The sequence below is a fragment of the Nematolebias whitei genome, chromosome 8 (assembly GCF_014905685.2).
Source record: "Nematolebias whitei isolate Nwh7 chromosome 8, NemWhi1, whole genome shotgun sequence".
Lineage (NCBI taxonomy): Eukaryota > Metazoa > Chordata > Actinopteri > Cyprinodontiformes > Rivulidae > Nematolebias > Nematolebias whitei.
This window is the reverse complement of record NC_056505.1, coordinates 28,080,772-28,098,843: the sequence shown is the minus strand read 5'-3', so window position 1 is coordinate 28,098,843 and position 18,072 is coordinate 28,080,772. Positions and strand designations below refer to the sequence as shown.

General features: G+C 38.6%; 1 protein-coding gene across 1 annotated transcript; it reads right to left on the bottom strand.

Moving 5' to 3' along the window:
• Positions 1–330: 330 nt before the first annotated feature.
• On the bottom strand, positions 331–4,341 carry tmem230b (transmembrane protein 230b). Its single transcript, XM_037680548.1, has 3 exons — positions 4,005–4,341; positions 696–818; positions 331–589 (listed from the first exon to the last, which is right to left on the bottom strand). Exons 1-3 carry the CDS (start codon positions 4,098–4,100, stop codon positions 449–451), a joined length of 360 nt encoding a protein of 119 aa, XP_037536476.1. The 5' UTR covers positions 4,101–4,341; the 3' UTR covers positions 331–448.
• Positions 4,342–18,072: the final 13,731 nt, after the last annotated feature.

Below are 18,072 nucleotides of genomic sequence, written 5' to 3'. Positions count from 1 at the left end.
CTGAAGAGTAAGAGGAATTAACTGAGGGATAAAGGAGAACCAAGCTAAACAACACTGATCATATTATTAAAAACAAGATTAACCTTTTAATAAACATTAGCGATCTGCTAGGACTCAGAGCTAATGCACAAACTGTGACATGTTACTAAGAGATACCCATGATTTTATAATAAAAATGCAGGTTAAATGGTTGTACATAGTTTATGCAATAAGGCTACACATGTATTACACAATAAAAATGACAATAAACATGCAATTATCATTTTAATTATTATATAAGCTAGCCAAAACAAATATACAAATCATGCAACATAAGTTGGCACTCTGGCTTTAATAATTAGACAAAAAACTGCATGAAACACTGAAGTACTGATTAAACCTAATTTTTCTCATCTGTTTTGTCCTTAGTACAGATAATAAAAGAAAAACAGGGAACATTTGGTGTGGTTCAGTCATCAAAGTCTGGGATGTCATCATAGGAGTAGCCCGGGTAGCCCTTTGATGCATAGTAAGCAATTCGTAAGTGGTAAAATCCAGGCAGGAAGACAAGAATCCCAATGATGAGGACAGGCACGGTTCGATCTGTGTGCTGACAGGAAAAAAACAACTTCCTTTTTAGTTGAGAGTATTTATTTCAATACTATTGTATACAAAATTAAATTAAATAAAAGACCGGCCTTGAAAGAAATACTCACAGTGACTCCAAAGTATCCGGCCAGGAGAAGAGAACCAATGATGATGAGGAGAGAGCCGATTAGGAAGAGTACCGTGGCGAGTGCTATGGCTTTGTAAGGGACTTTGGGTGGGCTCCTTTTGAACTGCGGGAGAAAAAACACATCAAAAACCTTTCTCTGGTTCACATTGTAATCAACAAAAAGTTTGATGTCTCTCAAACTGCCTTAAAAATAAAAGTTCCTGCAGCAGTGTGAGACTGCGAGACAGATAATGAACGATAAAGGAAACTTTACGAAACTTGATTTAATGTCAAAACATATGGAAATGAATGGAAATCTCAAAACAACAATGGAAACACCAGACTCATGTTTGTGCTGATGTGTTCACAGCTGTGGGCTTTTAGGATTGTGAGATCCATCTGATTCCCAAACATATTTTTGGTATCCTGTTTGGGTCAGCAGTTTATTACAGTACTTTGAAATGTTGACATTATGCACTCCGATACAGCAAATTTTTTTATTTTAAATTAACTAAAATGTCAAAATGTGTTTACGTTTTAACAAAAAATAAACAATTTTCTTTTTACACACACATTTCAGTTTACTAATTGCTCTAATATGCCACTAATAAAAGCAGTTTTCTAAAATTCTGGAGGATGTTGTTTGTTTATATATATATACAGGTCCTTCTCAAAAAATTTGCATATTATGAAAAGTTTCTCTAAACAAGCTATTAACCTAACCATCTGAATCAACGACGTAACTCTAAACACCTGCAAAAGATTCCTGAGGCTTTTAAAACCTCCCAGCCTTGTTCATTACTCAAAACCGCAATCATGGGTAAGACTGCTGACCTGACTGCTGTCCAGAAGGCCATCATTGACACCCTCAAGCAAGAGGGTAAGACACAGAAAGAAATTGCTGAAGGAATAGGCTGTTCCCAGAGTGCTGTATCAAGGCACCTCAGTGGGAAGTCTGTGGGAAGGGAAAAGTGTGGCAGAAAACGCTGCACAATGAGAAGAGGTGACCGGACCCTGAGGAGGATTGTGGAGAAGGGCCGATTCCAGACCTTGGGGGACCTGCGGAAGCAGTGGACTGAGTCTGGAGTAGAAACATCCAGAGCCACCGTGCACAGGCGTGTGCAGGAAATGGGCTACAGGTGCCGCATTCCCCAGGTCAAGCCACTCTTGAACAAGAAACTGCGTCAGAAGCATCTCACCTGGGACTGCTGCTGAGTGGTCCAAAGTTATGTTCTCTGAATACAGTAAATTTTGCATTTCCTTTGGAAATCAAGGTCTCAGAGTCTGGAGGAAGAGAGGAGACACAGAGTTCACATTGCTTGAGGTCCAGTGTCAAGTTTCCACAGTCACTGGGGTTTCATGTCAGCTGCTGGTGTTGGTCCACTGTGTTTTATCAAGGGCAGGGTCAATGCAGCTAGCTGTCAGGAGATTTTGGAGCACTTCATGCTTCCATCTGCTGAAAAGCTTTATGGAGATGAAGATTTCATTTTTCAGCACGACCTGCTCACAGTGCCAAAACCACTGGTAAATGATTTACTGACCATGGTATTACTGTGCTCAATTGGCCTGCCAACTCTCCTGACCTGAACCCCATAGAGAACCTGTGGGATATTGTGAAGAGAAAGTTGAGAGAAGCAAGACCCAACACTCTGGATGAGCTTAAGGCCGCTATCGAAGCATCCTGGGCCTCCATAACACCTCAGCAGTGCCACAGGCTGATTGCCTCCATGCCACGCCGCATTGAAGCAGTCATTCATGCAAAAGGATTCCAGACCAAGTATTGAGTGAATAACTGAACATGATTATTTGAAGGTTGGCGTTTTATGTATTAAAAACACTTGTCTTTCATTGGTGGGATGAAATATGCTAATTTTTTGGGACAGGCATTTTGGATTTTCATGAGCTGTATGTCATAATCATCAGTATTAAAACAATTAAAGACCTGAAATATTTCAGTTGGTGTGCAATGAATCTGAAATATATGAAAGTTTCATTTTTATCATTACATTATGGGAAATAATGACCTTTTTCACAATATGCTAATTTTTTGAGAAGGACCTGTATATATATATATATATATATATATATATATATATATATATATATATATATGAGATAAATTAAAACAAGTTCAGGTTCCACAAGTACATAAAACAAAAAGGGCTTTGTTTATTAAAAAAAAAAGACTGCACAGTGATGGCTGGACATGGCACCAGTGACCCCGGCGACGTGAAAAGGAAGAAGCGGGTCAAGGTTGAATGAAAAAGATCAAATATGGATGTATCAGCTGCGGTGAATATAAACTACCACGTAGTAACTTAATAACAATGCATAGTCCTGCTTGCACACAAAAAATAATAATCTCAGGGTTGTTCTCATAAATGCCCATATTTATTAACATATAACTTTGATAAATGATAAAATAATTTATTAAAAATATTATTATTAAATTTGATAAATTTTCATTGTTATGCTGATGATACAATTATATTTGTCCATTAAACCCAATGAATCCAATCAGCTACTTAGACTACAAGCATGTCTTAAACCATAAAAACCTGGATAACCCTAAAGTTTCTGATTTTGAACACAGACAAGACTGAGGTTTTAGTTTTTGGACCTGAGCATCTTAGGAATACATTTAGCAGCCTTTCTCTCTAATGTTCAGCTCTAATGTTAAAAACCTTGGTGTTATTTTCAATCAGGACATGTCTTTTATCCCCCACTTTAAAAACATTACTAGAACTACTTTCTTGTATTCGTGATTATTTCTATCTTGACATGTGTTTTTCGTCTTTCCTCGTCTTTTAGAAAGTACATCTGGACCTGTCATTCTGTGTTTGTCTCTCCTTCCTGTCCTCTCAAACACGGCCAGCTGAAGCAGATGGCCGCTTGTCCTGAGCCTGGTTCTGCTGGAGGTTTCTTCATGTTAAAAGGGAGTTTTTCCTTTCCACTGTTGCCTTTGTGCTGCTCAGGGAGACTGCAATGATGTGAAGATTCATCACAATCTGCTGGCTTCCTTAGAAATATAATGTTTACTAATTGGCTTTTTTATGTATGTGAAAGTTTTTTCCTGAGAAAACTTCTGTTGTGACTTGGTGCTAAAGAAATAAACTGAAGTGAAATGGATAATTTCATAAAGACTACAGAAAAGTGTACTTGTACATACAAAGGCTTGTCGCAAAGTTTTTAAAATAGTACATATGTTTGATTTTGTGGAACAAAGATAGAAAATGTTAAGCTACTCTTTCTGTAAAGTTTATCAAAAGCTGATTAGTGACCTGTGTGAACAGGTAAGAGTCAGTCTTACCTGTAAATCGATGTAGCCGTCATCGTCTGTGGCTAACCTGGAGTACCTAACCGAGCTGTTTGGAACATCCTGGGACACAATATTTCGAGCAGGCATCTTCCTCAGCTGCTGTTGGGAGTTGCTAACAGTTTATCTGTTACTGACTGCAGTCGATGCAAGCAGGATATATAATCTACACGAGCATTAAGAACGCGGCAGCCATATTTGGAATCCCTTGCGAACTGTCACTGCTAAAATAAAGTAAAATATTGCGCTTAAACCGAAGCAGAAGGTCTACAATTTTCCAGAACACGTTTCAGAGAGAAGACAGCAGCAGCGACTTGTTGTTTAGTCGGTCTCTTCCGGGTTGAGCCACTACGATGATGTTGTGCGCATGCGCAAATTCAAACTGCCTTTTTTAAGCAGTCGACATTTTAATTTAACACTCTATTTAATTTTTTATCGTTGCATATGCGGTCTCAGATGTTTTTAAGATATTTTCAATATGTATTAATATTATTTTTATTCCGGGGAGAAAAAAAAAAACCCTGCACCATCCAGTTTTTACCACAAGAGGGCAGGGTTGAGTCTTACTGAAATTATCAGGTTTTTACAGCAGCCAGTAAATTTTTCTCATTGTTCAGCATCCAGGACGTCTCTGTGATCACCATGTGTTCTCAGATGATAATGTTTCTGTCTACAGCCAAAAGTCACAATCCTCTTCCAAAAACTGATTTTTGTCCCAAAGAGGATTGACAATAAATGTTTAAACAACTAGTAAAGAACTAGAGAGCTTTAATATGATTTATCAACAATAACTAGTAAACAGGGACATTTGACAAGAAAAGAAGAAGCAGTTTTTAGAGTGGTGGATTCATTTGTCTGACTCCATAGAGTCATCTCTTCCAAAAATCTTTCCAGCAGTCACACAGGGCAATAAGAAGATCTGGGATCTACTGACCATGAAATAAGCAAAACACAAAAAAAAGTCACCTGCAGACAATCGCCCTGATATGAATAATTAAAACTGGACACATAAACAGACAAATACAGGCTCTGCTTTTGGCTGGAAGAGTCGAGCGGGATCATTTTTACAAGAGCTGACCTTGGCTGTGTTGTGTTGTAGTTTACAGCCAAACTGTTGATCTTGACAAAAATTAGCCCTGAAACCATCAACTGTGCTTCATGTGTTTGCTGGTTTGTACTGAGTCCAGTATGAATTGCTATCGCGGTGCACCGCTTATCTGCAATTTATTTTAATTTTATGCACATTTACAGATAAACCCAAGCCTCAAAAAGGCAAAATGGCTCTACCAACTTCATATTTCTGCCATTTGTGTTTTTTTAAACAATTGATTGTGCCAGTAGTTTACATGTTCATATTTCTGTCTTCATTGTACACTTGGCCTTTTGATTCATTAATCGTGACATTTTCATAAATTGTTGCTGCATGTTAACTCTGCTCCCTAGAGAATATTGTCTGTATTATCATTGCATCTTCCTTTTGTGCGCCAAAATATCACCCTCTTATCTGCTCTGGCTTGTCTCTTGGATGTTCGATACCTACACTCAAGGTCAATGCATGAACCGATTACCCCCACTCAGTCTGAATTTAGAAACGTGGCATTTAATTTGTCTGCTCCACGGCCTTGAAACAATCTGCAAGATGCAGTCATTTTACATTCATAAATTCATGAATGGGTTCATCTATCCGTGAGTAAGACCACAGCCTCGTCAGTTTGCTCTCACAGACATGACTTCATCCCTTGTCTGGATCTCTTTGTCTTTTATAGGTTTTAGTCAGATTAGATTTCCTTGCAAATTCTGAGTTTTATGCTGCACACATTACAAACTGCATTGCTGCTCAAGCGACATCTGGAGTGCTGATTAAATAATCAGATAGACATCATTGAGAAGAGGGTCACATTTGTGTGCTGTCATGTTGGATAAACTCTGACACAGGATCATGGAGTCAAGCATCAGAACTGCTGAGCAATCTGCGCCCAGAGGGGGTGTCTACATGAATGTCTGTGCATCAAAAACAGCAGCATTTGCCCCCTCATAACCCTGAGACTGATGCTAAAGAGTATAAGCGCAGCCATAAATTTCCAGTTCATGCTGGAGTTAATTAGGCTTGTCATCATTAAAGCATCTGCAGACAGAACCATCCCTGCAGCCTAATGAAAGCCTCAAGCGTTAAACATGAGCATCATGCCATCATCCCGCCGCTCTGCCTTCCTCGGATTTGATCCAACAGGTTTCATAACGGCCCTAATGTCATAAAGTGGCACATTAGATCAGCAGGTGCAGCTGAGCAGCAACATTTTCTAAGATTAAAACGAGATTTGGGAATTAATGTTCATCCCTCTGTTTAGTATGCTTCAAGTTTTTAGCTAAAAAAATGTTTTACATTTCAAATAATATCCTGACTGACAGAAAAGTTTTGGCAAAATGTTGGATCCTGAACTGTACCTCTTGAATTCCCCCTTAAATATATATATATATGTGTTTTTTAATCTGTGACCCTATGTTTTAAATGCTTTTTATTAATTCTTCAGTTATTATTATTAGTGTTTTGTGTATATACAGTAATATATATATATATATATATATTTTTTTTTTTTTTCTCTTTAATTTACTCATTGATTGTTGTTGTTGTTAAGCACTTTGATAACAGGTTCTGCTTTAAATGTGCTCTATAAATAAAGTTGACGACTTGGCTTGACTACTAGTAGTAGTAGTAGTAGTAGTAGTAGTAGTAGTAGTAGTAGTAGTAGTCCCTCCATACGTCACGATTTGACTTTCGCGGACTCGCTCTTTTGCGGTATTTCCAATGATTGTCAACTTTAATATTACTCACGTGACTGGGACAGTACAAGATAAAAAGTTAACGGAAAAAAAAAACTTCAGTCAGGCGCCTCCATTTTGTAGTTTTTTTTTTCAATAAGCTTATACTGTAAGGCCAGTCCAAATGACTCCCCAAAAAACTACACTCTGCCAAAATGGAGGGAAAGTTTTGCTACGCCAATTTACACCATCTATTTAACTGACAGAATTCATTCATTCATTCAATCTTTATTTATACAGGTTAATCCCATTGAGCTTCGGGGACTCAATAACAAGAGAGACCTGAATTTAACAAAGAGTGATGTCAACAGTGGACAACAAAGACAACAATAGACAATCATAAAGGATGCATACAAATAAAAACTTTTTTTTTTTAATTGGTAGGAAAGTCGCAAATAATCCTGAAGCTTCCTGAGGCTTTATTATCAATGTGGACGGGGCGGTGGGCTTTGTCGGTGCAGGGTAGGTCTGCAGAACAGGAACCGAGCCCGAAAGGAACTGGGCTGCTGTTCTGCAGAGCTGGTGAGTAAAATTTTGCAGAACTGTACAGTACATGCTGTTAACATTACATAGGTTTAAGAGTTTATAACATTGCAAGACTGGGAAGGGTTTGTAAAGCCTTAAAATATATATAAATACTAAAATAAATATAGTATTGCTGCTTCACGGTTTTTCACCTATCCAGGGGGGTGGGGGGTGGAACGTAACCCCCCAATAATTGAGGGACTACTGTATTTTTATGCATTTATTTATTTTTGCAAAAGTCACGTAACACAAAACTGACAATATAATAGATAATAATAGAAATATAACGACTGAACAATGATCGCATATAAGGAATATACAGCTAAAAACAGCAAATGACTTAAACAATACACAAAAACAGCCAGGATCACAACATGGAGTGGTCTGAAGACAGAATCCATGGATGAGTCAACCAAGTTCAATCAATACAATTCAATCAGACCCAGCAAGGCAGAGGTTACTGCCATCAAACAGCTCCAAACTTCACATTTATGTAGTGATTTATGCAACTGATTGCATTTTAAAGCTCTACATTTCTGTCCATTTCACATTAAACACAAATTATACCAAATATTTTATGAAATTCCTGCTGGAATTGATCCCAGGCTGCCCTTGCAATGCTAATGGTCACTACTGCAAATATTTGTACTTTCAAACAACTACAATTTATAATTTTTACTTACATTTACTGTGCATTTATAAACTAGTGGCACAAAGATTTATGTAACAAAGTTTACATTTAAAACTTTGAAGCCTGGAGCTGTTTGAAGACAGTATAGTACTCTCTGGTCTTGGCCGTTAGCTCATCTGCTCCTTCAAAATGACTAAAACATCCCATTAACATCTCATTATCATCAAGGAATCACTTGAATTTTGCTCTTATTATTTTGGCATCAGGATTAGCTGTAAAATGTAGTAGCTTTTTATCATTTTCAGGCTCTTTTAAACACTGATTTCTTTGGCACCTTGAGCGTGTTGGCTAATGCTAGCTTGTTAAAAACAGGCTGCAAGTTTTATTAGTGTATGGTTTGTTGTTAAAGATGATTAAAGCATTCTTAAAATAAACCAGCCATCTCACAGTCATTCCCTCTTCATGAGGTACATTATATTAACCACTTATGTGTTAAAACCACCTTTAATGACTGGCTTCAGCGAGCAGAAACACTGACAAGATTGCCTGCTGTGAATTCATAACCACATCCGAGTCGTGTAAATGATTGAGGATAATTAATTACGGGAGGCTTCGTCAGCTCTGATTGGACCACAGAGCGCTGTCGCTTGGCACAGAACACCAGGAGTCGGTGCCAGATAGTGAGGATGTGACGCTCGGTGCCATTACATGTCATCACCTTCATGATGGCTGCATGACACAGTAATGAGTCCTGAACTCCAGTCTAGGTCCTCTTCTGTCCTTCAGGTGTGAGCCTGAGCGTGGGAGGACAGCTGACTGCTCAAACTCCACCTGAAGAGCTTCGCCGGCGTCACGATGGAAAACTTTTCCTTTGCAACACAGTGTCAGCTCAGATTTTTCATTCAGCTCATGAATAAAAAGGAAAAACAAAGCAGCACGCGGTGACAACATGAAGGCAGCCTTACAGCTAGGTGTCAGAGAAACAGATGAGTTCGTACGAGCTGCAGGATGTTAGCTGTCTTCATTGATCTGCTGCCATGAATGAAATCTGTAGTCCTGTTTTTTTAAGAATTTTACCAAAATCAGAACCACCAGAGGGGAAATCGCTTGATATGCAATTAAGCTGAATGTCACTGTAAATGCCAACAAATTGTGTGAACGCTTGGCTTTTTGTTGACTTTGTGATAGGAAATGCTTATTTCTGTGCAGAGATATCGATTTCAGTGTGTTTCAAACTCAGCTGCGTGTCTGAATGGGTGATTCATGCAGGCTTAATTACTTTTACAATGGCCACCATAGCAGACTCTCACCAGGTCCACTGAAACCAGCAAACACAGAGAAAATGGCATCACCATTTTTTAAGCGTGCATTTTTTATGGTTTCTTTTTAATTGTTTATTTTGAAGATTTTTTTTTTTTTTTTTTTGTCCAGTGTAGGCACAATGATAGACTTGATCTTGAATAAAATGGCAGATCAAATTTGAATTGCTCTGAAAATTGTCAGTCAATTTTAAAGCAGCTCCATCTGTGACATTTGCTCTAATGAAATAATCAATTTATTGTGCACAGAAACACCAAACGAGTCCCTAAATTATGCTTAATCATGCTCCGTGCCTTTTGCTGCGTTTGTATGTCCAGAAGGGCTAAAAAGAGGGATTTTAACTCTTGATTTAAAGACGTGATTTCCCCCCCTCCCCTTGGGATAAAACAGCAAGTGAAAGAATAAATAAAACGACTGGACTTGCAGTGTAAGATAAAAGTGTCTTCATTGATTGAGTGCTGAGGCTGGTCTGTAAATGGTCAGCTGTTTACCACACAGTTGAACAGTCTCTCTGTAGCAGGCTGCAGCTGCAGGTAAAATCCCTACATCTTCTTGAATAATGATCAGCGCTGCAGCCGTGGAACTGAACACAGTGGGGAGGAAAGTGGCAATCGTCAAATGAAATCAATCAACAGTGCAAGGTGTATTCATGTGTGCTTGATTGTGGTGTTTTATTTTATTGTAGTTAATTTGAAATTAAACGAAAAGAGGAGAATGAGCAGAACAAACATTGGATCAGAAAGGCTTCATTGACAATAGACTGCAGAATAAATCCACAGCGTGAAATATCACAACTTAAATAGAAATGTTGCAATTTCTGCAAAAATACAGTGTGAATACTGAGTGCTAAAATCTGCAAAACAGTAGCTAAAAGTAATACAATCAATGCTAAAGTTAAAATGAACAAAACATGTGTTTAGTGTAGCAAAATAGATCCTAAAATTTGGAAAATAGTAGCTAGAACTAGCAGAACAACTGTCAAAGTAGGTAAACAAATGCTAAAAATCATTCAAATACTGGCTGCAATTAGCAAAACTGTAGCTAAAATGAAAACAAAACAGTTGCTAATATTAGCAAAGCTGTAGTTAAAAGAGGAGATGAATTCAATTCAATTCAGTTTTATTTATATAGCACCAAATCACAACAGAAATCATCTCAGGGCACTGAACAGAAACATTCATATATATAAAAATAATAATTTAACATTATTTATCTGAGGCGCAGACTGCTTTGAGTTTAACTCCATCTCAGACTCTCATCTTGAGCAAGCATAAGGCGACAGTGGAAAGGAAAAACTCCCTCATGAGGAAGAAACATTTAGCAGAACCAGGCTCAGGACAAGCGGCCATCTGCTTCAACCGGCTGGGTTTGAGAAGAACAGATACACAATGGCAGGTCAAGAATCACATGTTAAGAGACATAGTATCAAATGAAAACTATACAGTTTTAACAATTCTTTTAAGGAAATTAGGTCAATTTGTCCTCCAGTAGTCTAAGCTTAAGGCATTATAACAAGTCAACTCTAACTATAGGATTTATCAAAAAGGAAAGTCTTAAGTCCAGTCTTAAACTGGACATTGTCCAGTTTTTGTTGAAATCAGGTCTCTCTTGTAAATGAGTCCTCGAGGCTCAATGGGATGTACCTGTCTAAATAAAGGTTGAATGAATGTGTCAGCCTCATGAACAGAAACTGGAAGTTGGTTCCACAAGAGAGGAGTCTGAGAACTGAAAGATCTTCCTCCCATTCTGCTTTTGGAAACTCTAGGAACCACAAGTAAGCCTGTAGTCTGAGAGCAAAGTGCTCTGTTAGGAAAATATGGAACAATAAGATCACTAATATAAGATGGAGCTAGGTTGTTGAGAGCTTTGTAGGCTTGAAGTATGATTTTGAATTTAATTCTGGACTTGACAGGGATCCAATGGAGAGAAGCTAAAACTGGAGAGAGATGATCTCTCCCACTAACTCCAGTTAAGACTCTGGCAGCAGCAATTTGGATCAACTGAAGACGTTTTAAAGAATTATTTGGACACCCAGATAATAAACCATTGCAATAGTCCAGTCTAGACGTGACAAAAGAACAAGTTTTTCTTCATCATTTTTAAATAAGATGTTTCTAATGTTAACGATATTACGCAGGTAGAAGAAGGCAGTTCTAGTAATGTTTTTAATGTGGGGGATAAAAGACATGTCCTGATTAAAAATAACACCAATATTTTTAACATTAGAGCTGGAGGACAGATTAATGTCATCTAAGGAGGGAGAAAGACTGAAAAATTATTTCTAAGATGCTCAGGTCGAAAAACCAAAACCTCAGTCTTGTCTGTGTTCAAAAGGAGAAAATTAAGGGTCATTCAGGTTTTTATGTATTTAAGACATGCTTGTAGTCTAAGTAGCTGATTGGATTCATTGGGTTTCATGGACAAATATAATTGTATCATCGGCATAACAATGAAAATTTATCCCATGCTGTTTAATAACTTTACCTAATGGAATCATGTACAAGGTAAAGAGTATTGATCCAAGCACTGAACCTTGAGGAACTCTATGACTAGCTTTGGTGTATGATGAAGATTCATGAATGGGAGCTAAAAGCAGAAATGTAGATAAAAAGTAGAATTGTAAACATTAGCAAAGAAGTAGCTAAAATTATAGGAAAATGGTAGGTAAAAGCTAAAAGTGGCAAAACAATGGCTAAAAGTCAAGACAAAAACCAAAGAAAATAAAATGCAGAATATTTCAAAGAGAACAGACCAACAAAGTCCATGCTTTGTTGGTTTTGAACCAGTTGTCGACGAGGGAGAGGGCCGGCACCGGAGGAGGGGTCATGCCAAAGAGACCATCTTAGCACCAACATAACTGGTTTGTTCCACTTTGGAGTAAGCTGTTGGGGGAAGAATCAGATTTGTGTTGTGTGTTAACTTGACTGATGAAGCCTTCTGGATGGAAGATGAAACGTTTCAGCACAAAAAAAAAAAAGAAACTGTCCAGAAGACCTGACTGAAAATTGTTGGAAAGAGAACAGAGTTTTTAAGGAATTGAAGAGATCCAACAAAGTTCAGTCAGGTCATCTAGACAGTTTATTTTTTGTTGAGACAATTTGTCCTTTAAAGGACTTCATCAGTCCGAGGAGCCACAACAAACTCAGTCCCACAAGCAGCACACTCGCATAGTGCGCCAAACTGCTTGATGGTGCTCAGATGGTTTCTGGAGTCCACCCTCTCCCCTGTTGATTCCTCTGAGGCAGCCATGACCAAAGTGGTTCAAAACATCAAAATTCATGCTCAATAATCCAATCATTTCTATGGAAACCGTCTAGAGGACCTGACTTAACTGATGGATTTTTTTTTTACCTGGATTATTGAGCAGCAACTTTGAAATTGAAGAGCTCTTAATATTTTTAAGGGGAATTTTATTTTAAATAAAGTTAAATCTTTTGACAAGAGTAAAAAAAGACATAAACCAAAGTCATTCCAAATCATTCCTTAGCAAGCTGAACATTTTGACATATGAGTGGTTAAAATTGTACAGATCATGCTCATACATATCACCACAAAGTATTATCAAACTGTTAACGTTTGTCTCAACTTCAAAAGGTTTAAAGGTTAAACAAAAAATAAAAATGTATTTATCCTTTAGGAGGAACTGCCATTTTCCAAGTCTATTTCCAAAGTTAACAGAAGCTAAGCTTAAAGGCCAAGTCTGCCCAGTTTCTGAGGTTTATGATAAACGAGTCGTGGATGGAGACCAAATATTTAGACCTCTCTATTCCCACAGAAATGAACTGTTTCTAACCTGTTTTAGTTTCACATCAAGTCCCTCTGCTGTGCCTCAGTGCATGAACAAGTTAAATGTATTTATAAAGCACATTTATGCAGCTGATCAGATGACCTCAGTGCCTGAGAAGGAACATAAAGGGTGTGGTGGGTGAGAGACGATTAAGGCATTTATAAGATAAATTTTAAATCTGTTCTGTGATGCACATGAAGCCAGTGAAGTGAGGACAAGACTGGTGGAATGTGTTCAAATCTACGAGTTCCTGATAAGAACCGAGCTGCAGCATTTAGGACAAGAGACGTGAAAGGGAGACCTGACTCAGTTTTGATATCTGCCTTAACTTGAAGAAGCATTTCTGCAGAACAGAGTTAATCTGCTTATTAAACTTAAAATCAGAGACTAAACTCATGCCCAGATTCATAACCTCATATTAGAAGGGTTTTAGTTTACTGACAGTAACCTAATTCTGCTGTTGTTGTTTAGTCAAAGATGCATTATGTGAAAAAAGGCTTTTTTTAAAGAACCTATAATAAATGAGGACAATTTCCCACATTGTGTCTGCAGCTGGAGTCTGCAGGCAAAATCATCAAAAGCTGCAACAGAAACATGAACGTTGTCCAAAAAGACAGTTTTTGCCTCTCAGGATAAATTTAAAGGAAACTCTGAGTACTCACTGATTACAGCTGATTAACCTCTGGAGCAAAGGCAATTCAAGATGGCTGCCACAGCACCTCACCTTAAAACACAACAGCTATCATTCAGTCCATTTTATAGATTGATTATGGGCGAAACTTTAGTTGTAGCTGAGAGTCATACCTGCTCAAAGTGTAAGCAAGTGTTTTGCTTAAAACATTAACTCTTGGGAGTATGTTAGCAAAACTTCTCATGAACTAAACTGGACATATTTTAATGAGACTTTCAGAAAATAACTTCTTGATGTACTTCAACTTTTTTGGAGCCTCCACTGGAAGAAACATGAAAGAAAAAAAAAGAATGCCACTATCATTTCAGTTTGACAAACATTGAGTTCAAATTAAATGTGGTGGTAGCTGAGAGTCATTCACAACAAGCTTTCACCAAAACAGGAAACACTAACCAAGTGACTTCCGGTTCAAACTCCAGGTAACTCCAGGTGATTCAGCAGAGGAGAACGGGTGAGTCACAGGAAAAGTTTGGACAGCAGCAGATGAGAGCCACGCGTTAAACATGAAGTTTGCTCTGCGTGGCTGACAGGTGTCCAGGTGAGTGACGGCTGCTGGAGGAGTCACGCGGGGGTCGACAGTGATGACGCACATGGGGGAGTGATGCTGAGCGGAGAGCGAGGTGATGCGGGGATGGTGTGTATGGAAGGTGGAGGGGGGTGGGGGGATGGCTGGGATTGGGGGGAAGAAAATGAGGAGAGAATTTAGCTGGAGAGAGGGAGTGATGTGGCGCTCATCATCATCACCATCATCATCATCCTGATGTGGAGAGACTCGGAGCACCTGCGGCTCTGCTCCCGACCGATCATCCCGGCAGATGTGCGCGCTCCCCTTCATGCGCGCTCCCCGCCCGCCCGACGACCTCCCAGCGTCAGAACCGAAACCAGAACCCGGCTCATTCAGTCCGACCGTGGGGATGTGACAGTCCAAAGTTCCAGGTGAGACCCGGACATGTTCAGATCAGGTAGTCTCTTTTTTATTGGCTTTAAAACGCGGTGTTCTCTGTAAACTGGTGTAATACTTAAAATGCAAAGAATAAAATTCACATTTCTGTAAAGTGAATGCCTTTACATTAAGAAGAAGCATTTTTAAAGCCAGTCAGAACATTTTTATTTGTAATATTATTATTAAAATGACAGCAGCAAGGTGTTTTTTGCACAGACCTGAGCTCTCCTGTGACCACAGCCCACAGGCTGTCTTTTGTCATTTCATTAAGCTGGATATGAACTTTCTGTCAGGCAGAGACCATGTCTTATAGAGCTGGGATTTCCTACAGCAGTAAACAGATTGCATCTGTTGTTTCCCCTCCGACCAACTAAAATAACCACAGCTTCAACACTTGTGTCTGACTGGAAAACAGCCAACATGCTTATATTTGTGCGAAAGGCGAGACAAATGTTAAGAAAACGATGACTGATTCCTCAGCATGGAGCTGCTGGGGCCACCCTGCAGAATGACTGCCCTTTCCCTCGGCTTCCCCCACTGTAGATGTGCTGCTCTGAATATCAAACACATAACAGCAGGAAACGAGTGCAACCTATAGACTAATCCATCAAAATTACTATTCCACGTCCCCTAGATCCATTACAAAACATTGTTAATATTTTCAATCAGGTCCAGACTTTATTTCAAGAGCAGCAATACCTCAGCTCTGATCACCTGAGCACTCTGAGAAATTAAACGTTAGCTTTACTTAACTTCTCCGTGTCAGCTGGCGCCACTAAACTTGATTAAGTGTGAAATAATAATAAGTTTAAGCTTTATTTTCCCCACAGTGGTGACACTGCATTCAAAAGATCTGGAAGTCTCCCAGAAGCGCCTGAATCAGAAATATGTCAATGCTGTTTAAAAATGGCACCTCCTGTCCTGTCCTCAGGAGTAATTGACCTTTTTACAGTCATGAATGCACAATCAATTAATCAATCAATCTTCTAGTGTCATAGTCTTCTTCCAGTCTGCATTCAACTCTACTGGTTTAGTTCTTTACGCTTGTGGGAGTTCCTGTCATTTCTGTAATCCTAGTGTTTCCTGCACTCCCCAGTGTTTTTCTTCCTTGTTGTTCGGCTCTTGTCTCACCTGTCTCCAGTGCTAATCACCCCAGGTGCTGTCTCATCCCCCCTCAAATTCAGCGTCTCTGTGTTTCTCGTTTGTCCGTGCATTGTGCTGCAGCCTGTCATGTCCGTTCCTCCGTCGTTTCCTCCATTCGTTCATGTGAGTTTTTGCTGCCCGTTCAGCTTTTGTTTTGTTGTTTAAATAAGTTTTCGCTTTATTTTTACCTTGGAGTCAACCTGTGCCTGTCTGCACGTGGGTTCAACATTAACAACAGAACATGTCGCCTTTTAATTGGCTTTTATATACAAACGTATTTGTAAAATAGTTGTTACATTGTGATAAAGACGTGCACGGTTGCCAGGTGTCAGACTGACTGCGGAGCACAGCAGAAACATCGTTACGCTGTTTAGACTCAGAGCATTTCAATGGACCAGAAGTAGGCAAGATACTGTCTAGAGCCCAAAGCATCACAAAATACTAGGGGTGCACCGATAAACTGGACGTCCGATTTATTGGTCCCAATTTCCTTAATTTTGGGAGATCGGCCGATACGTATATTATAACCGATTTTTTGTTTGTTTTAAACAGCAATTGTCTAAATATAATTTATATTTCAGAGCACTACCTCATGGCCAGTTAAAACAAGTTTATTGTTTCTAGGATATTGTTCAAGGGTATGTTTTCCAACAAAATAATATTGGAAAATTGAAGGTGCATTGTGACCTTCTAACACCCGACAGTGTCGCTTATGAAACAAAATCGGTATCGGTCAAAATGGGAATCGGCAGGTCAGACTTTTTAGAAATCAGTGATCAGTGATCAGCCAGAAAGCTGCAATCAGTGCACCCCTACAAAATATTGACTTTGAGCTACACATTGAACTGTTGAAAGCTCAAAGCACCTAAGGACAATCTTTATTTGGTCAAAGGAATAGTACATCTTTGGTCAAGTTGTTAAGTTGGTTTTTATTAACAATGTTCAGTTGCATTAAAGGGATAATTTGCACTTTTTGAAGCAATGTTCAGTGATATAGATATTAAGAATTAGAACCTTATCATTCGTGGCTTCACTCTTGGAATGTGAAGAAAAAGGAAGCGTCTTCCAGGCTAGGAAGCCAAAATAGTGCTTTTCATGCGTATAAACTCTTTCTAAAAGGACATATTGAAATAATGCTTAATTTGCTAGTATTAAACCTCTACACTTTAGCATGACACTTTTCATTTAGTTTGTTGCTGTTTTTGCACTCGAACAACATCGAGACACATAGACCACCATGTTGCTGGTGCTGAGAATGCTAAATGTAACAGTGTGCTGGCTTCTTGTCAATCCAAAAGTTTAACTCCCAGTGGAAAGATTTATTTGCAGCTTCAACACATGACAGTCCGTTCTATGTACATACGTTCACATACAGGATATTGTTTGGTTCAGAAAATGGCAACAAACAAATCAGTGCTAAAAGTGTAAAGGTTTAATATTTGCTAATGCGATGTTTTTTACACTGGTATGTCATTTCTGAGAAAGTTGATTTAAAAACTTGAAAAATTATTAAAAATTTTTTTTAAAGGTCCTCGTTTGGGTATAACTTCTAAATTGACCTGATTATCTGTAAACCAGCTTATTTCAACTATTACAAACTATGTAAAAGCACAGAATTCAAGTTAAAATAGTTGTGCATTTCACACAACACGCAAATGCCATTTTTAGAGCCGAAACCTCTTCAGAGGGAAAGGTTTGACAGGACTTCACTGAACCTGTCAACTAAACCAGCTGTTATTCCAACTTTTTTTTTTCCATATAAAAAATGTACTGCAACAACAGTTTGCTTTAAAACTTTTATTTCTTCATATTTCAACTGTGTGAATATGCCACACGGCTGCTTCTTTTTTTATATAAACATGTAACTCTCATAATTAGTCTGTAGGTATTTTTTTTTCCTCTTCGGCTTGAGAGAGAAGCTCTGCTCAGCTGCCGTTACGATGGCCACTGCAGGCAGTGCTGGCACAGGAGCTATAAGATGAAACAGGCCATAAAACCAGCCAAACATGAGAAACAGCTGAACATGTAGTGTGCAGCAGAGGAAAAAGGTTAGTCAGAGGTTATTTAGTGACTTTAATGATAGATTGATAGATAGATAGATAGATAGATAGATAGATAGATAGATAGATAGATAGATAGATAGATAGATAGATAGATAGATAGATAGATAGATAGATGGATGGATGGATGGATGGATGGATG

Coding starts and splice junctions, on each gene's coding strand:
- tmem230b (XM_037680548.1), bottom strand. CDS start 4,100: ATGCCTGCTCGAAATATTGTGTCCCAGGATGTTCCAAACAGCTCGGTT. Junction 819..4,004: donor ACGGCTACATCGATTTACAG/GTAAGACTGACT, acceptor TTTCTCCCGCAG/TTCAAAAGGAGCCCACCCAA. Junction 590..695: donor CCGGATACTTTGGAGTCACT/GTGAGTATTTCT, acceptor TTTTCCTGTCAG/CACACAGATCGAACCGTGCC.